Raw genomic sequence first — 26,333 nt, forward strand, 5'->3', positions numbered from 1 at the left:
CTCTTTGTGGAAGGTAGTGGGAACGCAGCCATTCGCTCAATTTACGGAAAAATGTTTCAAACTTTTTTTTATTAAGTCGGTGAAATCCTCAATCTCTACTGGTGAACTTAATTTACATTTTTGATGTTGCAGTAGTTCTCAAACGTTTTACACAAAGCACCATTTAAAAAAAAACTTGGGCCCCCAAGCCCTTTCTGTTCAACAACAAATTCCAAAATAATTCAACAGTTGTATTCCTGAAGAGTCACAGAAAGGTAGTGGACATTCTTAGAAATAGTAATAATAAATTATTTTATAAGTTATTGTTCGGCTCCTTGTTGGAGATCAGCAAGTTGTGCAAAGAGTACAGCGGCATCAAAATCTCAGTAACCCTGCCTGTTTGTGAGTGCTGAGTATTTTACAATAAAAAGATCTTCTATGCGTACTACTAAACATAAATTAAAAAAAAGTATAACAAAAAAGCTTGTACCATATTCTACTGTATGGTTCATTTTACCTTCTGCCATCTTGTGGACTTGATGAAAACTGCTATGTAGTCCAAAACTACATTTCAGCGTCCTCCTAAGTTGCAGTCATACGGGTGCTTGAGTGCCAGAGAAATTGGCATCGGGGCAGTAGAACATCTCCATGCCATGTGAACAGTCTTGAGGGTTGAGGCCCGTCAGCGTCAATCCGGTTATCATGACAAACACCCCAAGAACAATCAACATGGCGGGGATCAAGTTTTCACTATGATACCAGCGTCCGGGGGAGAGTTTGAGGAAGCAAGCGGAGGGGATGATGAAGATCAGAGGGGTGGCACTCAGGGCACCCTGGTTGGCAGAGCGCAAAACAAATGAAATGAAATAGAAAATAAAATGCTTTATACATTATGGGAACTGTGACTTACACTCAACTCCAAAACGATTCCCAGACAGTCGTAGGCCAACGATACCGCTGTACACGCTGCAACTATGATCACCGTTACAGACATGTGTTCCACTTTTGAAAGCTCCCGACCAAAAATGGAACTTGAAACCACCTGAGAAGACGAGAGTGTGGATACCAAGGAGCTTTTTTTTACTACTAAGGTTCTGAGGTCGGCAAACTCGGGTCATTAGGTGAAGCCAAGAGTTGAAAGCAAACATGGCGCATCAGCATTTTTGTGTTACGCTGCATACAAGCGGAGAAAAATACTTTTAAAATTTTTGCTTTTCCTTTTTCCATCTTACCTCTCGAGTAACAAAACACTCCAGTGGAAACGTCATGATGATGCTGAGGCCAAAACAGAAGCGACCGAATGTTGCCAAGTTATCATTTCTGCAGTAGTTCTCAAATATGTCCCCTTGCCAAGCGACGACAAAAAGCCATTCAGTGCGAGACGTGGAGGAAAAATCAACACGCTGACATTCACACATACCTTGCGTGTAGCCCGTAAAGGTGACATAACCTGCCAAGGCGAATGTGGCGCTGATTATTAGCGACGAGCCGACCGAAACGTGAGTGACCCGAGTCCAGTTGGTTAGCGTTGGCTTCTCCAGGGAGGCGTAGATTAAAAAGCTGTTGTGGTGACAGATGAAGGCTGAGGAACAGATAAAATCACAACTCCAACTTTATTGAAAACAGTTATCTAAACTTTCCACAGTGAAAAACAATCGAGGCCTCATGTGATGTTTGCTCTTATGTAGTGATATTCAACTGTATGTTGTTGACAATGTTTCCTTGGGGCAGCCACCGTCAATTTCAGCACAAAGAGGCCTTGACTCTCCTTCAAGGAATTTGTTTTTGTTTTCTCCTCGCCGAAAGCAAATCCCCCTACTTAATGTTGCCGCATCAATGCATTTGTTTCATGGTTGTTATATCCCCCTCGAGACTTACTTTACAATGAAAACACAACTGTAAATGGAAACTTCTGTGAGGGAACAAACTGCTTTTTGTCTCACGTGTCGTCGATTGCAATTTGCTATCGGCAAACAACAATTTTAGTGGTTGGAGTGTTTTTATCTCTTTTCAAAAATATTTCATGATCTACTTATCAGGGCAATGAAGCAATTCTTTAAAAACTGCTGAAAAACATTCAAGATGGTTTTCAAGGAAAATGGGAGGGCGTCACTCACCAAAAGACATGACGCCGACTGCTTGAATTGCGTTCCACTTTGCGAAAAGCCACGCGCCTTCTGTCGGGGGACTGAACGGGAAGCCACAGTTGTGTTTAGTCGTGGTTGCGATATCAACAGTTCATCAATGTAAACATCATACATTTGAGGTCCCAAGGTGGCTGCTCTGATGATTACAATGACGACGATGATTGCTGTCAGGATCATCGATAGGAAGGACACCTTGCCCAGTCTTTCAATATTTCGATAAAGTGAGAGAGGCAGCGTGCACAACACAGTGGACAGCACGATGACAAAATGGCGATTGGCCAAGATGTGATCTGGACCAACTGTGGACAAAAGTCATTTTAGGTACTTTTTGATTTGAAACGGAGAAATGGGAATATTGGCAGTGTACCTCCAGGAATTCTCTGAAATACTTTGGTCAGTGTGTCTCCTGTTGTTATATTGTAGCTGATCATAGCTGGAAGGGGGAGAGAATTTAGGAGCCTTAACACGTGCAGATCACATTCACGTTCTACCAGACAAAGAAGATTCTGGTCAACATGACTTACCGATAAACGGATACAGGAACTGCAGAACTGATAAAACCAGGAATCCTGGAAAACCAAATGTGCTTTGGACCAGCGATTGATAGCTTGTTGTCCCGGACAGGTTGCCTCCTTTAATGAGTAGGATGATCGTGTAATCTGGTTTAAAAAAAACACACACACACACACACACACACACACACACACACACACACACACACACACACACACACACACACACACACACACAAGTATGCAGTCAGTGCTCTGATCCAAATGAAGAGTTGAAAATGATGCTTTTGCTCACCTGTGATAAAGGCAACAATGATGAGAAGCAAAAAGCCAAATGGAAGCCCTGCTTGGTTCAACGCGTACGGTAAACCTGGTATATCAAATATATTTGTTACAAAGAAATTCTTAGCAATCGGAAATAACATTAGGTCGACTAAATATAAACACAAACAAGACTCTGTGGTGTATTTTAATAGTTCTCTGCTGCCAGTGTTGATTCACATGCTTTTAGACTGATTTTCAAGGAATTTAATTACTGTGTCAGAAAAAAGCAAAATGTTTTAAGTTTGTAAAGTCATTTCAACCACAGAGGCATCTGACAATTTTGTGTGCATACATCAAATCTCAGTGCTGCCTTTAGCCTTAAACTGAGGTTGCCGAGATTGCGTGACACAGCAATTTAGTGTATTTTGGGGGATGGGGGGGTGTAAAGAGTTAAAACGGGGCCCAAACAGGCGCTGGTCATATGATCAGGAGCTTTTACGGCTACACAGCCTCAATGTTTTGCAAGCTTATTGACACACCAAGTTAGTAATATGTTAGTATTAAAAAAGCCATCAAAGAAATAACCACTTAATCAGCAATGGATTTCAATGAACGAGTTGAGAAACATAAATTTAACCTTACCTATGACCCCAGAGCCGATGATGGAATTAACAAAATTAAAGCATGCTGATATCATGGAATATCTTCCTTCCCTTGTGCCCTTTTGTGAGGAAATTAAAGGGATTCCTTGTTCATTGCTTAACTGGAAAGTAAGAAAACAAAGCCGTGATTTAAGTCAGAAAGCAAGTTCGCGTTGTGTGTTGCATTTGGGATTACCTGCTGAGCCATTGGGAGCACCTGCTGGGCAGTGATGATGCTGTTGTTGCTTGCTTGAGTCGCTCCAGTAAGGAAATGTCACACTCATGCTGGGAAAACTTGCTTTCTAACGCCACTCAAGATTGGTGAAACGTCTCAGCAACGCCCCCAGCAGGTTGCGAGTGGAGTCAAACTGTTCAAGAGCAACAGGACGGCGCCTCCCAGCCGCTGCATTTTAAACTTTTACTGCACGCAATAAAATCTGGCATTAAATGATTAAAAATATAAGTGTATTGTAATTTGGACTTGTTTTAGCTCAGAAACGGGAAATAATTGGATTAATGCGAGGACTCATGGGACAAAGGGGAACTGTTTTCCAGCTAAGAGAATTTATGTGAATGCTGAAAGGCTCAAGCATGCACAACATCATTCTGCTGTGACGGAAGGTTTTTGTTTTATCCAGTATAGTACAGTCATTGAGTGATGTTTTTTATTTTTTTTATTTTAAGTGCAATACATTTTAATTGTGTCAAGTTCGCAGCGTCAACGTTGTGTAACGTTCCTTAGGCTAAAAAAATAATAAAACGACTTATAGGTTAAAAATGAAAACAAAATGTTTTGTATGAACAATCTCGCCCTGCTACAGTTTAATATTGGTGATGATGCTTGGAGAACTTTATATTTTTAGAGCTGCTACTTCAGAAAATGTTGGCGAATCGCAGTTCGAGGCATTGTTGTTATCATTAGGTGTCACCACTAGATGGCGACATAACCACTAGTGGCGTCCTGAAGCGAAGCCCCTTCCCAAATAATAAAAGCGCTCGATGTGCAACAAATGCCAAACTTTTTTTTGAGAGACTTTCTAGCCTCACATTCCTTCACTTGGTCACAATTCAGAAAAAAATAGTACCCTTACTCCTACCGGTACATGATATTCTGATATTTTAAAATGATATTACTAGTACTAGTAATAATACAATTATAACTGTTCCTTTGCTTGTGTAAATAATTTGATTTGCATTGACACATGACCAAATAATGATTGCAGTTTCGCGCAGTGGACTCCAATGCGAGGAGTCGTCCTGGTGTGTCTGCCCTCTTTTGGTACCCAGGAAGCTGAGAGGTCCACCACCAGTCAGACAGGCGCGCAGAGGGCGGATGAGAGGCTCTCTCTCTCTCTAGCGAGCTCGCCCTTTTCTAATAAGCTCTTTCCGCTTGGAAATCATTGGACGCAAGCGTACTACCTACCACTAAACCGGACTTATTTGTTTCTTTTAACAACTACTCTCCTCCTCTTTTTTTTTGTGGCTCTCTGAAGTTCTAAACAGGACATTTTCTGGAGTGTTTCTTATCTGGAAATGATGGGAAACTAATGGTAAGCACAACTCTATATCTATCTATCTATCTATCTATCTATCTATCTATCTATCTATCTATCTATCTATCTATCTATCTATCTATCTATCTATCTATCTATCTATCTATCTATCTATCTATCTATCTATCTATCTATCTATCTATCTATCTATCTATCTATCTATCTATCTATCTATCTATCTAATTTTTATAAGTTTGTTTTAAATTGTATTATGTTTTTTATTGTTTTGCATTATCAGCTGTGTTTGAGAGATGGTCTTTCCTAAATTATGTTTTATGTCACTGTTTGCTTATTGCTTGGGGGGTGGGGGGGGTGACAGATGAGTCTCTCCTCTGAAAGGATTCGTGGCCAAGCATGAGCTATAGTGCAGTCATTAATGGGCATGGCGGCAGTTCTAAGGCCACACTCCAGCTCGCAGCACTTCCTGTTTGCATGGCTGTCAACAGCCTTATTAGATTGCCGTCAATTACAGCCTGTCTTGTTTGCTTTCGTGCCAGAGCCTAGACATCCGTGCGCGCCGTTGCGAAGCTGGCACGTCAAACATCTACACGTAGACAAGTGTGTGTTGGCGGTTCGTCGTCGCCAACGCCCTAAATGAGCCACCGCTTAATCATGTTGTCTGCAAAGAGGCAAAGCATTGGTGGGCAGCACTTAAAACAAATCCCACAGGAGGTTACAAATTCAATACAGTGATCGCTCTGTACGGGCATTGTCATAAAAAGCAAATTATTTCATAGTTTCATAGATAAATATCAGCCTGACTGCCACCGTCAATGACGGAAAGTCATTTGTGCATTTATTTAATATTACTAGTAACACTAGTGGAGCTAGTATTTCATGCTGCCGTCCCTAATAAATTGGGTGGGGAATGTATACGGAATCAAACTACAATTTGTCTACCAATTTATATGTACAATCATCCTGTTAGTCTTGTAACATTCAAATTCATACTCTCTTGACGGCACACATTATCCCCGCCCCGAAAGATCCACTAACATTAATTTCATGTATCTAAATTGATGTGTGTTCCTTGTCAACAATAATTTGCCAGTGTTGACACAGGCAGAATGTCTCAGCAAAGTTTCACTTTTTTTTTTCCTTCACTCAAATTCATAACAGCAATTCAAAACGTCAGGTGTAGGACTGTACATTGCGCTCCAAGGAAAAGTTGAACGTACGCTTGGTCAAGTTGGTGATGCCGACAGGTTGCCGATAAAGCTGAGTGGCTCTATTTGAAGCTTCAAAGCGTCAGCGCGTATCTCAAGTGGAGTGTAATGAGTTGCTAGCGGACGAATGATGCACACGGCGACCCCGCCTGGTCAACATCCTGTCAAGGTTAATCCTGACTTTGAGCATTTGAAATGTCAATATTTCAAATTTCTTTTTTTTTTTTTTAACAATGTAATCCTTGACCATTTTACGAGGGAAAAAAAAGACTTTGCTATTGAGAAAATTCCACAATAACATACACAACACAATTCAAAACCCAAATACAAATTACCCCAGTCAGTGTTAAACTTATATATACATATATATACATATATATATATATACATATATACATACATATATATATATATATATATATATATATATATATATATATATATATATATATATATATATATATATATATATATATATATATATATATATATATATATAAAAACACTTCCTCAAATGAGTCATCACAAGTTAATATCCAGTTATTGAGAAAGTGCAATAGCTATTGCGAGTTTTCAACTCTCCCCTCCGCTGTTGCGATTATGTCACACGTGCTGTGGGCAACTTGATTGACCAGTTTTGTTTGTGATTGATTTCTTGCTTCGCAATGCAAAGTGTGGAAGTATACTATTACACTATTAAAACCAAAGGCAAAAGCTCTCAGTGGCAGAGCGCTGCAGTCTGAAGTGCATTCATATTTAATAGCGCAATGGGCTCCCTCACACATCACAGCAGTCAAGCCTATTAGCAGGATGAATCTGTTCGTGCTGCTAAGGGAGGGAAATCTCACCTGCGATCCATCATTGTCATGTCAAATCTTAATTTTATCCACTGAGACGACGAGGGACATAATTAGGTCTAATTTTACCTCCCTTGGTAGGAATTTGGATGTGCCCTCTGGATCATGGCTTCTTAACACGATAGAAAGAACTGTAGGCAACTCTAGTTTGTTCAATGGATGATAATTACGTTCCTAATGAAATGTAGCCGGACTCTCGTGCACCAACTACTCTTTGACCGTAATGGGGACAAAATTCCAATCATGCGATTGGTATCTGTTTGAATGCCATGTTGGAGGTCAGAATGATAGGCTAGGCTTAAATGAAATGAATCAATGAACTAAAATAGCAATGAGTTTGCCGAGCATTCGTCTCAAGGCTAGTAAACTGTTAGCATGGTGGGAGTTAGCAGTCTTCAGTCGATAAAGAATCTTACGCAAATGATGTATGAATGGACGAACTGTTATCATTCAGTAACAATTGGATTTTTATTTTGGCACAGAGAAAACACTCGCCTAAAAGCAAGATGAGTTTTAATTTGAGCCACTGAGAACTAGCGTATGCTAGTTCCATATATGCCATTTTGTAGGAGAGTGATTTAAAGTTTTATAGCTGCAGTTAAATCTGGGGATTTATATTTTGGTGATTTATATGACAATGTCTGGAGTTGGGCATGATTTGCCATGGCTACAGGGGAGAGAGAAGTGTGAGGCGGACTCATGAGAGTAGTGTCGGGTGAGTTGGCTGTGAGAGGTGTGACCACTTTAGCTGATTGCTCTCCGATTTTACTCGTGCGCTAGGGTGTTGGCCTCCAGTGTTGGGTTTGTGTCACAAAACTTACAACGTTTGTGTTGTCAACTTAAAGACTGGCGAGCCTGCAGTGACTTTTTTTGTCCTTTGGGTGTGAAACGGATGATCATATAAAATAATGGCTGCTAGCGATACGTCAGCGTGCTAGCAAAACAGCTACACAATGTTCTGAATACTTTTGACCAAAATTGAGGCGTGCATGTGTTCCTCAAGCAGTCCTGTCTACATTCTACCGTGGCACCATTGAAAGCGTCCTCACCAGTGGCATCGCTGTCTGGGGTGGTAGCTGCACTGAACAGAACTTGAAGGCCCTGCAGCGCATAGTGAATACAGCTGGTAAGGTTATTGGTGCTTCGCTCCCCTCCCTGAAGGACATTTACACCTCCCATCTCGCCCGCAAGGCAACCACGATTGCGAGTGATGTGAGTCACCCAGCTCACTCTTTGTTTGACCTTCTGCCCTCTGGGAAGAGGTACAGGAGCCTGCGCTCCCGCACCACCAGACTCGCCAACAGCTTCTTTCTCCAGGCTGTTAGGACCCTGAACTCGCTACCCTTCTGCGTAGCGTGTGGCACTGTTGCGCTATTTTCTGGAATGTCTGCTGTACGCTCACTTGCTCCTTTTTGCTCCTCTTATTTATTTGTTGTGTTATTTATTCATTATTTATTCAGCACGCTGTTGTTTACTTGTTTACTTGATTGTCTACTGTGGGCCATGTCTTGTCACCGTGGGATAGCGGGGAACGAAATTTCGGTTTCTTCGTGTGTCTTTGGCATGTGGAGAAATTGACAATAAAGCTGACTTTGACTTTAACGCATCTTCCGAATCTATCAATATTTCATACATTCATAAATATAATTCGGTGAAACAAACATGGTGTTGCACTGACACGGCTAATGCGCGCTACATAATTTCTCAGTTTTCTATTAATCTTTGGATTTCACATTTTGGAACGTTTTTGCGGAATCCTGGTTACATCTGCGTGGCCATCTTAATAATAATAATAATACAGTTTATTTATAAGCTTATTTATTTCTTAAAGCCTTTGGTGGTTGAAATATATAGATACATAGAACAAAGTAAAGTTCTTCTGCTTAAAACCAATAATAACGTTTCTCTGTGCAGGCCTTTTTCATGCGGGAGGCTAGCTGTGCGCTCTGAAGGTGCAGAATGAAAAGATGGCGCTGCTTGTACCGCCAGGACCAGACAGTTTCCGCCGCTTTAGTCGCAATTCCCTCGAGGCCATCGAGAAGCGGATCGCAGAGGAAAACGCCAAAAAAACAAAGGGAGATAAGAGAAAACGCAACGAAGAGGATGAACCCAAGCCTAGTCGCGACTTGGAAGCGGGGAAGTCTGTCCCCCTGGTGTACGGGGAGGTCCCAAAAGGATTGGTCTCCACACCGGTGGAAGACCTGGACCTCTTCTACAGTAATCAAAAAGTAGGTTTGTTCAAGCAACAGACTTAATTGATCATATGACCCGATGGGTTTTTCTTTGGGGTGGATGGAGTGAAGAAGGGCCGGGAGTTGTCAGGTCTTGACAAAAAGACAATAAAACACAAGCTGTGAATCAGCAGTCTCCAAAATGTGATTAGCGATTTGTTGAGTGTTCAATGAACCGCAGTGCCGAGTGCTCGTAAATTTGCTGTAAAGTGCTGATATGATTGGTCGACTCTCTTATTGTTTCCCAGACGTTCATTGTAATAAACAAAGGAAATTTCATCTTCCGGTTCAACGCTGCTCCAGCTTTGTACCTCCTCAGCCCCTTCAACCCCCTTAGAAGAATATCTATTTGGATTTTGGTCCACTCATATCCTTTTTGAAATGATTAGGCCACATGTCTACGATACCTCGGTACAAAATGTTGTGTAACTTGAGTGCCGCATGCGCAGTGTTGACTCTACAAATTGCTTTTCTTGACACCTTTGTGCACATTGTTCAGCTTGGTGATCATGTGCACTATCATCACCAACTGTGTATTCATGACACTGAGTCGGCCACCTGACTGGGCCAAGAATGTCGAGTATGTTGTTTCTCTGGTTACAAGTTAAATCTAATTGAATAAGATGCTGATATTGTTTTTTGCCCAACAGATACACATTTACTGCAATCTACACATTTGAATCTCTTGTTAAAATTTTAGCCCGAGGGTTCTGCATAGGGAAGTTCACCTTTCTTAGAGATCCGTGGAACTGGCTGGACTTCTCTGTCATTGTCATGGCGTGAGTAGTTTCACACACAAATGTATGTACAGTTTGTCGAAGTGAACTTGGCTTCTCAATGGCCGCAATCTCACTTGCCATAAACATCGAGGCCAAACTGTCAGATCCAAAGGTGTTAGAGAATCGGGGATCTCTAAAACTGGGCCTAGTGACGCACTTGTCCTCACCGGAATGAGTCGCTCCTCCCCACTATATAAGCACAATTGTGACATGCAGTTAGCTAGCAAGCTAGCTAGCTCGCCAGCTATGCCTATACAGCAAAAATATTGCATGGCCATTTTAGAGCATCTGACCTTGTCTTTTTTCAAATTTGGCAGCGTTTTTAACACCATCTCCGTATCAATTTTACAAGACACATTTATTTTTAGAAACGGTAAAGGCCCTTTAATACTGATTACATGTTGTTGTACTCACTGTCCTTTCTCAGTTTTTAATTCTAAGTTTCCCTGCAGGTATGTCACCGAGTTTGTAAACCTTGGCAGTTTCTCTGCTCTTCGCACGTTTAGAGTGCTGAGAGCTTTAAAAGCAATTTCTGTGATCCCAGGTATGCTGTAAAGACACATTGCCTGCATGATCATTTACGCACCAAAATCTGAGTGAATCGTTTACTATCACTGTTTAAAATGAACTGCTCATTTTGCTACCTACTTTTTAAAATCACAGTAAAATTTCGCTGTGTTTGGTAGGATTGAAGACAATCGTCGGTGCGCTGTTCCAATCAGTAAAGAAGCTTGCTGATGTGATGATCCTCACTGTCTTCTGCTTGAGCGTCTTTGCCCTCATAGGGTTACAACTATTTATGGGTCATTTAAAGCAGAAATGCGTCTTTATACCAGTACACAATAATTCCACCATCAATGGCACATTTTCAAATAAGACCTACATGAACATAACAGATAACAGTACCCAAAAAAACACTTTCAACTGGACTGAGTATTCACTTGATAGTGGTGAGTATTTGAAAAAAAACTATGATCCATATTATGTGGCTTGACTATGTGTGACATATTTTAATCAACTGCAACCACTACAATTATTGTCTCCCCCAGAAAATTACTATTACCTCCCAGGCAAACGTGATCCGTTGCTTTGTGGAAATGGCAGCGAGGCTGGGTAAGTAGATAACAAAGTCAAACAAATATTAACGAAGATATTGATCGAAACGGATTAATGCCATTTCTATACATTTCAATGGGGAGAGACGATTTGAAATACAAGTGTTTTAAGTTTGCCGCATTTTGGTACGAGGTACAATATGTGTGATACCGTTTCTTGTCTTTTTGATGCAGGCGGTGTCCAGAAGGGTTTGCGTGCGTCAAAGTGGGAAAGAACCCAGACTACGGTTACACCAGCTTTGACTCATTTGGATGGGCATTTCTTTCTCTCTTTAGACTCATGACTCAGGATTTTTGGGAAAATCTGTACCAGCAGGTAATATGTGTAATGTTTGATAATCACACCAAAACCTTTGATTTAATCTAATTTTATAGGCAAGCGATAGCACAAAAAAGCCCCGAGTTGAATCGTTCAGTAAAATACTCTCAATATAACAAATAAGTTTAGCCTTTTTCAGTGCAGCTCTGATTTGATCCAACCCAACACTTAACCTTTTGAGTGAACGATTTTATATTGAAAATAATTTGATTTCAGTTGGCGATTAATTCCAAAACCTCTTACAGGGAAGACTGACTACTCAAATGAACAATGTATTGCTTCATTCTTAATGTTCATAGGTTAACGGATGAGCGGCATACGTTTTGTCTGCTTGTCTACATACAACAACACGGTTGGCTTGTGCCAAAAGCTTCTCACATTACAATATTTGGAAACCTTCATTTTGAAAAGGTTGTTCAAACAAAGCTCAGGTTTGCCTTAACCAGAATGAATACAGAGCCGTGACTCAGACAAACGGTTGTGTATAATGGCTTCTGTTAACATTGAAAAATCGGCAATAATTGTCTTTTGTTATGAATCAGCCTGGTCATGAAATTGTGCAAATCCACTCAGTGATTCCAGCGAATAAAATGGATGGCAATTCACTCATAATTCATAGAAACTGCAAATATCACGTCATTTCTTTGTTCCCAATAGACATTACGAGCATCTGGAAAGCCCTACATGGTGTTTTTTGTTCTGGTCATATTCCTTGGCTCCTTCTACCTAATTAACCTGATCTTGGCCGTGGTTGCTATGGCGTACGAGGAACAGAGCCAGGCCACCATTAAGGAGGCTCAGGAGAAGGAGGAGGAGTTTCAGGCCATGCTGGAACAAGTCAAACGACAGCAAGAAGATGCTCAGGTGGGTCATCCTGGTGATCCTGAAAGGGGGATCCTTCAATCTGTGGTCCCTTCTCAAGGTTTCTCATTTTCCCCTGGTAGGGGTTATTTGAGTTTTTCCTTGCCCTTTTGGGAGCTTAAGATCAGCGGATGCTTTGAGAATAATTGTCAATTTTTGTCTATGTGAAGGCCTTTCAGACTGTTTGTGATTTAGGGCTATACAAATAAACTTGACTTGACTTGACTTGACTTGACTTGACTTGACTTGTCAGCTACCTGGAGTAATGAAAACCCCATTTTACGTGTATTACAAGCTTTGTTTGTTTTTCGATTTTGCGTTTCGAATCAAAAGAAGTGAAAAAGTTCCGTAAAAAAGCCGGCCCGTTAAAGACGATTGCCATTTGTACTATGTTGATGTGTTGTCATCTTGTTAAAGGCCATCGATCTATTCATGTTAAATGTCATAACATATAATCCAATAACAGAGATGCGTTATTGTGTTACCAGAGATAAAATTGTCTACGTCAAATGCGCTTTTTGTAAATCTGACATTTCCCTCTCCAGGCCACAGCGGTGGTGTCCGCAGAGCACGGCGAGGTCTGCGACCCTGCCAGTGGCATGATGGAGAGTTCCTCGGAAACCTCCAAGCTGAGCTCCAAAAGTGCCAAAGAGCGAAGCAACAGGCGAAGAAAAAGAAAGGACGAGAGCAAGATCTCGAAGTCCGAGTCTCAGGAGAGTATTAAGAAGGCCCGATGTCGCTTCTCTATGGAGCCCAATGTGCTCAACTATGACATGAAGTGCTCATCAGCTCACCAGGTTCAGTACCATTTGACAGCTCATCTGTCCGTGGTGTTCTGTGTCTTGGCTTAACAATGTAATGACGCTCTGAGGGCCTGATTTACTGGCGCGCCCAGAATTCGGTTTGTTTCCTGACGCTCAAAATGCTTGTGGTGCTCTTCCAAATTTTCATGATGAAAACCATCAAAGCCACTTTTTGATATCTTAGTAAATCAGGTCCTAAATGTTTAGATTTAAAAAAAAAAGGCTGTTATTTGAAGGCAGTGGGTTTACCCGAGTTACCATGGCAACACCTCATATTGTCCATCCGTTCATCTCAAATACAGCGGAACCTAAGAAGTCGAATGTAATTTCGAATTAAACCAACAAATAAGGTTTTTTTTAAATGCACGAGTTCCATCATTTTATATTGGAACGCGTTTTGGAATACAAGATCCGTGGCATCGACCTCGGCGGTTCCACTGTATGTATCAAATTAATTACATGAGACTTATAAGTTGTTACGCCTTGCATGTCCAAGCTGACATTATCTTCTTGATTCAGAAATCCATGCTGTTATTTTCATTGAAAACCAAGCCTGAAAAATCTGCTTCTTTACGTGCTTGTGGCGCATTGTCATCATCATCAAAATCTTCTTCTCAACTCTCGTCATTGCTGATGATGTCACCAAGATGCTATTTATTTTCATTTGGCTTTCCTTGAAATGCTTTTGACCATTAGCGCCAGTGTCAATAGCAGTTGCTTCCTTCCTCCTCATACTTATCATCCTCGTGGTTTTCAGTCATGGCAAATATGGCTTTTAATTTGCGCATTGGTCATCATCCTTATCATCTCGCCACTCTTCATCGCCCCTTTAATATCATCAGCTCATATGATAGTCCTAAAGCTGTTTCTTCTTCACACTCCCCGTGTATTCGTCCTTGCTACTGAAGAATATCTTTCTCTCTTAGTCCTTTCTGAGTATTCACGGACCCCCGTTCTCATCCAGACGGAACAGCAGGACCAGCCTTTTCAGTTTCCAAAGCCAATCACAAGATATCGGCTCAGAAAATGAGTTTGCAGATGATGAGAACAGCATTTTTGAGGACAACCGGAGTCGAAGAACTTCTTTGTTTTTCACCCGGAGGTGTGACCGCCACGGCAGCAGTATCAGCCAGTCCAGCTTCTTGCCACATCCGGTGCTTTCACCCTGCAGGATGAAGCAGAGCACTGTAGACTGCAACGGAGTAGTGTCCTTAATGGCTGTCGATTCAATCCCGTTATCACCTATGGGGCTCTTTCGTCCTAAACTCGTAGATAGGACCTCCAATAGAGACAAAGTAAGAAAGGGTTGTCCCGTCTCGTTTCACCTCAGTAGTAATCCTTTGCTGACTATCTTGTAAAGCATGCAAAGCTAAACCGGTCCGATGGTGGTTTTTCATAACAATCCCGAGATACCTAAACGAGGACTATAAAAGATGATCGGACGCCTTATTTCGTGCAAAACGGTCCAGTTCAGTTCAGTTATTTTCTGGTATTTCCACTTCAGGGCGGTCCAAAATATCCAACCTGAACTGACCTGATTCAGTACTCATTTGTTTGCTATGCCAAATACCCAACACTGAACTGAACTGTAAGGCTCTTGAGAAAGTAATCATAACCTTTGGAATGGATAAATGATCCTTCACAATGTTGAAATGTTTAGTATTTCTCATTGACACTCTCGGCATTTACAAAAGTGTTTCTCTCCCTCCAGGCTGACACCACGGACACTGATGGGGGAACCAACCAGGAATGTACCGACTTTCCCGAGGACCCAGGGGTCAGGAACAGAACTTTTAGCGTAGCCAGTGTCATAACCAGCACAATGGAAGGTAGGTTCGATGTTTGTGTCCAGTTTTCATCCCTCAAATGTTGACCAGCAGTATTCCGATCTTGCAACAGAGCTTGAGGAATCGAGACAGAAGTGCCCCCCCTGCTGGTATAGTTTTGCAAACACTTTCCTCATCTGGGAATGTTGTCCAGTTTGGCTCAAGATCAAGAAGGTGGTCAAAATCATTGTGATGGATCCTTTTACGGATTTAGCAATCACTATCTGCATTGTACTCAACACCTTATTTATGGCCATGGAGCACTACCCAATGACTAAAGACTTCGCCAAGACACTGAGTGTGGGCAATATGGTGAGTTCAAGACTCTGTAAAGAGATTTTTTATTTGGATTTAGAAATATCATATCTCTAGAGAGGGACCTAAATGTTTGTCCATTTACAAATTAGCGACCGTGTTTATGATGAGAGGGTATTTCTGTTTCTTCAAGGTATTCACTGGCATCTTCACAGCTGAAATGGTCTTCAAAATCATCGCTATGGATCCCTACTATTACTTTCAGGAAGGATGGAACATTTTCGATGGGATCATTGTCAGTTTAAGTTTAATGGAGCTCGGGTTGTCCAATGTTGTTGGAATGTCTGTCTTGAGATCATTCCGATTGGTAGGTTTCAACTCGTATAACAATCTGTGAGCAAAATTGAAGTCTTCTTAAATTCATGCCTTTTTTCCTTTTGACAGCTGCGAGTGTTCAAGTTGGCCAAGTCATGGCCGACTCTCAACACCCTTATCAAAATCATTGGCAACTCTGTGGGGGCTTTGGGAAACTTGACACTAGTGCTGGCCATTATCGTCTTCATCTTTGCTGTAGTGGGCATGCAGCTATTTGGGAAAAGCTACAAGGATTGTGTGTGTAAAATCTCCAGCGACTGCACCCTGCCCCGCTGGCACATGAGTGACTTTTTCCATTCATTCCTCATTGTGTTCCGAGTGCTTTGTGGAGAATGGATAGAGACCATGTGGGACTGCATGGAGGTGGCTGGACCAACCATGTGCATCATTGTCTATATGATGGTCATGGTTATTGGAAACCTTGTGGTACATTTTCATCTCTTGTGGTCAATTCATAACGCCGAGTCATCCAAATCTATCGGTCAAGCTAATTGATGCAAACGATTGATCTTTAGAATAACATGTTTTGTACGCAAAGCTTTCACAGTCTTACGATAATTATAGACGTTGATCTTACTGGTCTTTTTATGATCCGCTAGGTGCTCAACCTGTTCCTGGCCTTGCTACTGAGTTCATTCAGTGCAGACAACCTGGCTGCCACCGAGGACGACAGCGACACAAACAATTTGCAGATCGCCATTGCACGGATCCATAAAGGCATCGCCTTTGTCAAATCCCTACTTCAGAGTACTTGTCACAGCGTCTGTATGGGGAATAACGGGCAAACCCAGGGAGAGGACAAATCATCCCTAGACGATTTTCATAAAACTTCAGGACCCAACGGCGTCCCTAACCATACCATTAAGGAGCTACCGAGGAATGGAAATGGCGATGTGACTGGAGTGGACAAAAGTGGGGACAAATACATTGTATGCAGCAAGACTGATGATTCCATTATGTCTTTCATCAACAACCCCAGTCTGACTCTCCATGTTCCCATTGCGGTGGGAGAGTCTGACTTTGAAAACCTCAACACCGAGGACTTCAGCAGTGTCTCATCAGACCCAGCGGGATGCCGTGTGGTAAGGATGCTCTTCAAATTTCTGCCTGAATTTTTTTCCCCCGTCACTAAGCAGCTGAACATTTTGGTTTTTCGTTTTTAAATGGGCTGAAGACGATTATTCATGTAACAATTCTTCTGCTCATTCTTTCCGCTGTACCACGACCTCATCATTTGTTACTCTTACTATTAATTGTTATTATTCAGTTGAGCTCAGCCGTGAGCTTGTGACACACAGGAAGCCTCTCCCCCAAATGGCGCCAGTCCACCTCGGAGAAATAATGTCTTGTCATTGGGTAATTTGTTCTCCCTCACAGGAGCGCTAGATAGTTTTTTTCTATGAGCACATACTATATTGTGGTAGTGTTTGGAATGGGAACGACTAGAAAACAAATTATTATTTGTTAATATTTTCTCCTCGCTTCCTGATGCTCTGTGGCTTTAATACTTTCAATGGGGAGTTTTATGTTACATATAAAGTAGTATAACATGAATCGCTTGCTATTCATTTGTGCACAAATTTATCACAAAGAATTGACAGATTTCAAGTGTACATTTATAGCTTAATTGGTGGCACAAAGACATTAACTTTAGTGCTGCAAGCATATCACAGTTACATGCTTACATCATTCCCCGCACTGCATTAGCCAGTCCCAGGACAGTGGAGGGCTCGTCCAGTATTTACCAGGAAACCTTTCAGGCTCTAACTCTTAGCAGACACGCCCTGTGAAAAGGCTGGGAGAGAGAGCAACGCTGCCTGGATACATGCGTCGGCATTATTACCACAAGGAAATGTTGTATTGGATTTAATGCTAATGCCGACATACTATTGAAGCTTTGGTATTAAATCTGCGATATGTTTTGTATTATGGATGTCGTTAACCGTCGTGTACAACTGCACTGTCATGAATTATCATTATTATTATTATGAGAATTATTGGGACATCTTGCTATTACACAGAAGGGTGTCTTTCTCTCAAAAGTTAACTTAAACTTCTGCACAAGCATAAAATTGACCTCGGTAAGATGAATAATTAAGATTCAGGGGGAAATATAAGGTGGAGTCCAAGGGCTGATTGATTATTTAATTGATTAGGAAGTGTGTTCGGATACTTTTGCCTCGATAGTTTGCCCGGGTCTTCAGCATAAATGTTTAATGATTTATATATGCTTATGGTTACTGTAAGCACATTCTGTGGTGTTCCGCAGGCTCCTGAAGGTGTTTCATTATTGGTAGAAGGCAGCAAAAAAATTACTTTTTTGAAGGGCAAGGATTATGTATGTATCAACATCTGGAATTTATCGTGCTTTTTCGGTTTCACTGATTCAGACCATCGATGATGATGGCCAAGTCAGCACCTCTGAGGGCAGCACGGTGGACTTGGGGGAAAAAGACGGAGACTCTCTAGATTATGAATTAGAGGAATCTATGGAACCAGATGCCTGCTTTCCTGACGGTGAGCATCAGTCCAAACATGAGCACGACTGATCATTAAGGTCAATTAAAGTCATGCTTGTCAATTGTTCCTTTTCAGTTTGTGTGCAGAGGTTCCAGTGTTGCCAAGTAAATGTTGAGGTGGGCTGGTGGAAAATATGGTGGACTATCAGAAAGACCTGTTTCCGAATAGTGGAGCACAACTGGTTCGAGAGCTTCATCATTTTCATGATCCTGCTTAGTAGTGGCGCTTTAGTAAGTCTCTAATGACCTTAGAGCAGTGGTTCCCAAACTTTTTCAGGCTAGCGCCCCCTTGGCTCCCCAGTGAATTCCTAGCGCCCCCCCCCCCCAGATTTGGTATGCTGCAATTTAAAAAGAGAAAGGTTAAACACAAATGTGTATTTGTGAACCAATTTATTTTTTTGCAGTTTTAACTGTTTCAGCAACATAGAATGGTAAATAAACATTTTCTTCCATTTACTCACAGAAAATGGTGGCGGACGTGATCTAAGGCACGCCACCCTCGCCACCCACACAATGACACACGTGCGAACACGCATATATGCACACACACGTACAAAGTCATATTTGTACATTCGTAACAATACATATCAGTGAATGCACCACCCTAACCAGCTCAACACAACACAACACGGCGCGTTCTGGCGAGTCCCCAATTTCATGTTGACTTAAACTCAAGATGAAGTTGACCGCCAGAATGCGGTTTTTATTATAAGATAAAATTCTGAACATTACAAGCTTGAAATTACAAACCTGAGTTTTTGCTTTTGTAGTCTATGCTGTCTATGTAGTGACTACATAGACTTCGGACTGCCGCCCCCCCTACCGCCCCCTTCAACTTCTGACTTCGACTTCGGACTGCCGCCCCCCTACCGCCCCCCTACTGCCCCCTTCGTCCTCACCGCCCCCCCAGATCTTTCCACCGCTCCCAGGGGCGGTACCGCCCACTTTGGGAACCACTGCCTTAGAGAGTTTGCTAGCGACGTCAACACCTTGGATCAAAGTGTAAAGGTTCGTACTGTTTTGTTCATAAACAGGCTTTTGAAGATGTCTACATTGAAACCAGGAAGAGCATAAAAGCAATGTTGGAGTATGCAGACAAAATGTTCACCTACATCTTCATCTTGGAGATGTTACTGAAGTGGGTGGCCTACGGCTATGCCAAGTATTTCACAAATGCCTGGTGTTGGCTCGACTTCCTCATTGTTGCTGTAAGTTGCACTTGGAGTCCATTCAGGCATTGATTGAGGTGACAGCCAGCATCTTTTTGTCGTTTTGTGATCTAGGTTTCACTGGTCAGTCTGGTAGCCAACACTATGGGATATGCTGAACTTGGGGCCATAAAGTCTCTGAGAACCTTGCGAGCTCTGAGGCCCTTGAGAGCCCTTTCAAGGTTCGAGGGGATGAGGGTGAGAGACCTTTGATAGTTTATAATCAATTTGACGTTCTTTTGCATGAGGAAGCTATTCACTCGCAAATGTTCATTTATTTTGTTGGACTATATGCCGTATATATTTTTGGGTTTTGATGCAGGTGGTTGTCAATGCACTGCTGGGGGCAATTCCTTCCATCTTCAACGTACTGTTGGTGTGCCTCATCTTCTGGCTCATCTTCAGCATCATGGGTGTGAATTTATTTGCGGGAAAGTACTACCACTGTGTCAACAAAACCACAGATGAGCGTTTCCTGCCCAGTGAGGTGAAGAACATGACACAATGTTTGGCCTTGGGGAAGGATGCTGCTCGTTGGAAGAATATTAAAATCAACTTTGACAATGTGGGACTGGGGTATCTTGCCCTGCTGCAAGTGGTAAGTGACATCTACATCCGATTAATCCGTCTGTAAAAATATGCTTGATTTTAAGTGGCTGATTTGGAATATGTACAAAGGCTACGTTTAAGGGCTGGATGGACATCATGTATGCTGCGGTGGACTCTCCAAGCAAGGTGATGACATTTTACATTTAGCTTTTCCACTGGATTCTGTCAGGACCCAAAATAATATCTAATCTTGTACTATTCTAGCATGAAGAACAGCCAGATTATGAGATCAACCTGAAGATGTATCTGTATTTTGTTGTTTTCATCATATTCGGCGCCTTCTTCACACTCAACCTCTTCATTGGTGTCATCATTGACAATTTCAACCAGCAAAAGAGAAAGATAAGTATTTTGTATTGTAAGCAAGTACTGTATATGATTTTGACTTTTAATGGAACCTCTAAGGACAAACACAATCTATCCGCAACTGTGTTTGATTTACGAGATATGCAGAGGCTCAAGCAAGCTAATTGGATTGCAATTTTTTAGTGGAAGGCGTATTTTTGGTCAGTCTCGAAATAGTATGTCCGATGTGGTATTTGACTTTAGTATTTGCACGAAAATCTGTTATTTTTACGTTCAATAAGTATTCGCTTTGCAGTGATTTAACATACCTCACATTCCCTCTATACTTTGGAGGCCAAGACATCTTCATGACTGAAGAACAGAAGAAATACTACAATGCCATGAAAAAGCTGGGCTCCAAGAAACCACAAAAACCTATTCCAAGACCATCAGTATGTAGCTTTCAAATCTTATGCCCCTTCTAAATTTTTGTATTCACCGTCTGTGTTCCATTTCAGAACAAGATTCAAGCCTATATATTTGACATCACCACAAAACAAGCATTTGATGTGGTAATCATGGTTCTCATATGGCTAAACATGGTTGCCATGATGGTGGAAACTGATGACCAGTCGAATAAAAAGAAAGAAATTCTCAGCTGGATCAACGGAGTGTTCATTTGCGTCTTCACGGGCGAATGTTTGATGAAGATGATCGCACTCCGCCAGTACTTTTTCACCAACGGTTGGAATGTGTTTGATTTCATCGTCGTCGTTCTCTCAATTATCGGTACGATTCATCGGCATTGACTGTGGAATTCTTGTGCATCCTAGCGAGTCAATAAGGTTTTCTGTTCAACTAACAAATGTTTCCTTACACCTTCAGGTATGTCTCTCTCTGAGCTGATTGGCAAATATTTTGTGTCACCAACTTTGTTCAGAGTCATCCGGCTGGCTCGAATCGGACGCGTCCTCCGCCTTATTAAAAGTGCCAAAGGAATCCGCACCCTTTTGTTTGCCTTGATGATGTCACTTCCTGCCTTGTTCAACATTGGTCTCCTGCTTTTTTTGGTGATGTTTATCTACGCCATCTTTGGCATGTCAAACTTTGCCTACGTGAAGAAGGAATCGGGCATCGACGACCTTTTCAACTTTGAGACGTTTGGCAACAGCATGATCTGCCTGTTCCAGATCACCACCTCGGCCGGGTGGGACGGCCTCCTGGCTCCCATTCTCAACAAATACGAAGACGACTGCGACAGTACCACGGAGCATCCCGGCAGCGCTGTCAAAGGTGACTGCGGCACTCCTTCGGTCGGCATCGCTTTCTTTGTAAGCTACATCATCATCTGCTTCCTTATTGTGATAAACATGTACATTGCGGTCATCCTGGAAAACTTTGGCGTAGCCACGGAGGAGAGTGCCGACCCTCTGAGCGAGGACGATTTTGAAATGTTTTACGAGGTTTGGGAAAAGTTTGATCCGAGCGCAACCCAGTTCATGGAGTACGACAAGTTGTCGGAATTTGCCGATGCTTTGGACCCGCCGTTACGCATAGCCAAGCCAAATAAGATCGAACTCATCTCGATGGATCTTCCCATGGTGAGCGGCGAACGCATCCACTGCCTGGACATTCTCTTCGCTTTCACTAAACGGGTTCTGGGTGAGGGTGGGGAGATGGACATACTAAGGGCACAAATGGAAGAAAGATTCATGGCCTCCAATCCTTCCAAATTGTCCTACGAACCTATCACGACCACCCTTCGCCGCAGGCAGGAGGACACGTCGGCCACGGTCATCCAGAGAGCATTCAGAGAGCATTTGCGGAGACACGCCGCTGCCAAAATCTTGGCGGGAGCCAAAGACGACATTCCAAAGGACGAAAAGCCAGTCGACAAAGAAGACCCCGTCACGGACAAACTCAATGAAGTTTGTAGCTCAGACATAAAGGAACCTTCAACCTATCAACCGTCTGAAAACGACAATGGCAAAGACGGCACGGAGCATGATTCATAAGAATGTCGGAGATGCCGCAAAGACATTGTAAGTAATGACAAAATGTTTACAGTGGCATTGGACTCCTTCTCAAAGTATGGATTATCTATGCCAAACTGACTTTTTCGCTCATGAGCCGAAAGGTTGGTGCCTAAAAGGGAAACGTGGCTCATTCAGGCAGCAGTGAAACTATTTTCTAGAAGCGAGACTGGTGAGAAAGGACGGGCAACATTTCTCAAGTGTTCGGAAAAACCGCAGTAGTTCGTGCTTTACTTTCTCTTGCAGCTAGCTCTGCTACACAGTGTCTTGGATTATTTTAACTATATCACTGACTGGTGAATTGTTTTGCCGACTTGTTTTAAAAGCGAAGAAATTCTTTTTGAATCTGTCGATTGCCTTTTCATACGCTTTGTTTTTTTTACTTTTGAAATGTGCGGTTTGTTCATGATTGCTTTCACGCTAGCTGTGTCTAGAATACTTGAAAAAGAAAAAAAAAAAAAAAAAAACGTCAGACTTGCTGCAGCCAATGTGGATTCACGTGAATGTATTTCCCGAATTATGCATGTGGTGTGGAGGATATTTTCATCAGCTGCTTGCGTCGTGATGCAAAGCAAATAATCATGACATGGCCGGTTTATTAAATACAGTGCTACATCCAAAGTTGACGATCCATTCTGTCACTTTGGTTGACCTCCGAGTCAACAATTTTCCATACCATTTACTATCGAGCGAATACCATCGGTGCAAAAATTGCATTAACTGTACAGGTGATTTTTTTTAAATTTGTGATACAAGCCTGAGGGGAACTACAGTATATAATAAACTGTTTACTTTAGCACTTGCAAATTTTCATTCCGAGTTAGCTGACTTTGGATCTTCCACTGTATCTTCCATGTTAACAGATACATCAACTCAAACCAGTGATTCCCAACATTTTTTGAGCCAAGGCACATATTTTACAGTAGAAAAAAAATCTCACAGTAAACTGCCAAAAATTGTCCTTCTGCCTTCTAGTGTAAGAGCATTTAATCTTCTTCCTGTCACTAGACAAAGATATATTATTTGTAGTAACTAAAGCCAAACATTTGGACCAACCAAGTGCAATTAGACAATTTCCTGTGGCAAACATAGTTGGGAATCACTGCCAGCTAAAGTTTAAACAAGTCCATCACGTTGACCTGTCAAGTGTCAGATCAGTCACACTTGGCCTGTAAAACTTTGCGCATTCACTTTTGTTGCATCATCATCGCGGTTATCTCAGGTCACTGTGTTTTCCGGTGTACCATTTTCCATAATGCTGATTACATGGAACCCGTATCCTGAAATAACTAATAGACTCCAGGCAGACTGATTATCAGTAATATTGTCTCAGTTGGGGCGTCGGTGTCACTAGTCAGTTCTCAAACCTGTTACGAAAGCCTAGGACAGGTCCTCCCTTCATGTCTTACAGTTTGTTTTAAATTGTAGCTAATACATCAAGAAGCATATTATTTAATGACTACAAAGTTGTGGATTCTGCATAATATTGGTTACTTAGGATATAAAGCTAAATAGTCTGTTTTATTGAGGCAGTCTGAGATTTGAATAGCCAGCAGAAGCTGTGAATTGCAAAATACTCAAGCCATTAAAAAGGTCACTACTTTTTCAAAAGATACACCGGTTAATAGCAGCTGCTTCTTTTTTTCCATTTAATTTAAGCCTGTGTGTCATAAATATTTGTGTCTGACATTTAAATGGATTTTTGTTTTACCTCACAATATTTATCATGATTTATATCAAAATTAGAAGGTTGCGGGAAGTTTTTCTTTAAAATGATTGTACAAGTCGTCACAAATTCAGCGTGACCTCCTACTTGTGTTTACATTTTCTTGTGACATTTTTGACATTGGCTTGGTTTTCCCATATAGCAAAATACATCTACTGTTCCATGTTATGAGAGCATCATTACATGAATGTGAATATGTTTTGCATGTCATTCAAACATTCAATACATACATTGTTTTGATCATGATGACAAAAGCATTGGATGACAGACTCAAATATCTCCCGTCATTAATATGCATAATGCTTGTAGTGTATAACGATACTGCATGCAAAACACTGCTATAACCCATTTCAGTGAAAAGCCAAAAGAATAAAGACGACATGTACCTCAAGTATGCCTAATACATTTATTTTCTCGTTTAATGATAATTATTTTATCTATGATGTCTCCTGGGTGTGTACGATTTTCAGATAAAAATAAACTCAGACTTAATGAGTTGCAGCTCCCCCCTCCAAAAGGTTATTGTGTTTTTTAAATATGGAAAAATAGCACCCTATAATATTGTACTTTTTTGTCTCTCATAAAGACGGAAACTGTCATTATCTGTGTCTGCACCACTCCAGCTATGGGGTAGCCATCAAGTGTTGTGTCTCTATTATCAAATTTATCACATTTCTGACATTATTTTTCCTCCTCAAAGCTATCATGTATTATGTTTCAACTAATCTCTGTCGAACGACCTCTATTCTGGTTTGTGAGTGTGCTCTGTGGCTTTTGCCGGAAACAATTAGGATCTTAAGTGGGCAGAGTATTTTATTAATAATTTATAATAGTCCAAATATTTATTATAGCCCGACAGCCATTTTACTGCTTGTGACAGCTAAACCCGGAGTACAAACAAAACAATGGTGACCAGTTATTGACTGTTTCAACCGCCACGTCTCACATGGACGATTGTTAGAGGGGCGGGGCATAGACTGACTGCAGAAGGAAGCCCCCTTCGCGATTAGATACTGCTGTGACCCAGAGCTCTATCTAGAAATTGGCCTGCTGCATGCTATATTAGACTATTTGTTCAGAATAAGTACTTTGTTGTGTTGCCGACACAATGGATGAGTCCATCTGTGTCATTTCTGAGCTCATGAATGAGCACCTCGGAATTCCACACAAAGGTTTAAGACTTCTTTGGTCAATTGGTCATTTATATAGAGTGGATTATTTCCACCTTCAGAGCACAGTATAAAAAAAAAAGAGAGAGAGAAATCTGAGAAAGCTCCCCATAAGAGCTCTAATTCTATTTGCCTAAAATGGGAAGGCGATTCCATTAGATTAGGTTGCGGTTAGTTTCTCCCAGCCCTCCTCGATGTCCAAGTGACACACGCACACACTTTCCCCAAGCACTAAATCGCAATTGAACCACTTCCTTAAAAAGTCCCTCGTATTCCACCTGTCCAGTTTATATTCCAAATGACATCACTGAAGTGAATTGACACCTGAATGCAAACAGCCTGCGCTAATCACGCGCCACGTTGAAGAAAAAAAAAAAATGGAGTTCATTAGCAAGGGAGCTGGCTGCATCTTTGAGCACTATGACTCAAGGATGACTTGATCAATAACGGCCCATACAAACCACAATGGAGATGGCCATTAGAATGCTGCAGCAGTACAACCGGGGGCATGCATATTCCGGAGTCTTTCCTCTAAAAGGTTTTCAGAAGCATTCCTTGTAAGTGCAGCAGCGCATGCAATATTTATGGCCTTTTGTGATGTACAACACCTCAATCATGTAACTACTCTCTACAATGCAAATTTGCTTGTATGACTGAAAATAAGTATCTACTTCTCTTGCGACAGTATCTGATCACGTCCGTGGACTACGTTGCGCGCGAGGGGATACAGACAGCTGCCTCAGCTGCACACCAATGTGATTTACACTTGCATCGATGTGTGCTGCAGAGAGTTAATGATTATGTGCCACAGTTAGTGACTAAATAATATCTGACACGGCCTGGAAAGGTCTCTCCTGGAACAGTTGTACCCGTGCTGGACACATGCCGCTCCCACTATTGAATCAACTCTGTAAACGTCAACAGTTCAAACTTATCAGTCAATGCAAGCAGTTACGTAATGCTGGAGCAGAAAATACCCGTGGCTGGATGGAAATATAATACTGAGGTTAACCAATGCAAAGACTTTATGCACATTGTTTTTCTAAATATATCATACAAGTTGTAGAATGAATGTTGAACATTGTAGCTAACAATCAAGTC

At 41.6% G+C, this 26,333-nt stretch overlaps 2 protein-coding genes across 4 annotated transcripts; one reads left to right on the top strand and one right to left on the bottom strand.

Moving 5' to 3' along the window:
- Positions 1–52: 52 nt before the first annotated feature.
- Positions 53–4,808, bottom strand: slc38a11 (solute carrier family 38 member 11). Of its 2 annotated transcripts, XM_049727902.2 has the most exons (11): positions 3,740–4,808; positions 3,545–3,665; positions 2,934–3,008; positions 2,651–2,785; positions 2,494–2,559; positions 2,239–2,425; positions 2,097–2,167; positions 1,400–1,561; positions 1,212–1,324; positions 890–1,021; positions 53–812 (listed from the first exon to the last, which is right to left on the bottom strand). In XM_049727902.2, the coding sequence occupies exons 1-11, from the start codon at positions 3,749–3,751 to the stop codon at positions 573–575; spliced, it is 1,314 nt and encodes a 437-aa protein (XP_049583859.1). In that variant the 5' UTR covers positions 3,752–4,808; the 3' UTR covers positions 53–572. The 2 variants fall into 2 exon arrangements, with proteins under 2 accessions (XP_049583859.1, XP_049583858.1); XM_049727901.2 differs by having other exon boundaries at positions 1,212–1,561.
- Positions 4,809–4,951: 143 nt separating this feature from the next.
- scn1laa (sodium channel, voltage-gated, type I-like, alpha) lies at positions 4,952–24,454 on the top strand. Of its 2 annotated transcripts, XM_049727937.1 has the most exons (27): positions 4,952–5,093; positions 9,034–9,347; positions 9,599–9,717; positions 9,841–9,930; positions 10,001–10,129; positions 10,582–10,673; positions 10,816–11,079; positions 11,179–11,242; positions 11,419–11,560; positions 12,221–12,427; positions 12,970–13,221; positions 14,154–14,522; positions 14,939–15,056; positions 15,127–15,365; positions 15,502–15,675; positions 15,753–16,109; positions 16,283–16,765; positions 18,074–18,200; positions 18,279–18,433; positions 19,237–19,410; positions 19,486–19,608; positions 19,733–20,008; positions 20,089–20,145; positions 20,224–20,361; positions 20,652–20,756; positions 20,823–21,093; positions 21,190–24,454. In XM_049727937.1, exons 2-27 carry the CDS (start codon positions 9,087–9,089, stop codon positions 22,317–22,319), a joined length of 5,916 nt encoding a protein of 1,971 aa, XP_049583894.1. In that variant the 5' UTR covers positions 4,952–5,093; positions 9,034–9,086; the 3' UTR covers positions 22,320–24,454. The 2 variants fall into 2 exon arrangements, with proteins under 2 accessions (XP_049583894.1, XP_068507626.1); XM_068651525.1 differs by lacking the exons at positions 4,952–5,093; positions 9,034–9,347; positions 9,599–9,717; positions 14,154–14,522 and having other exon boundaries at positions 9,846–9,930.
- The last annotated feature ends 1,879 nt before the right edge of the window (positions 24,455–26,333 follow it).

This window comes from Syngnathus scovelli, chromosome 8 (genome assembly GCF_024217435.2).
Source record: "Syngnathus scovelli strain Florida chromosome 8, RoL_Ssco_1.2, whole genome shotgun sequence".
NCBI classification, from domain to species: domain Eukaryota; kingdom Metazoa; phylum Chordata; class Actinopteri; order Syngnathiformes; family Syngnathidae; genus Syngnathus; species Syngnathus scovelli.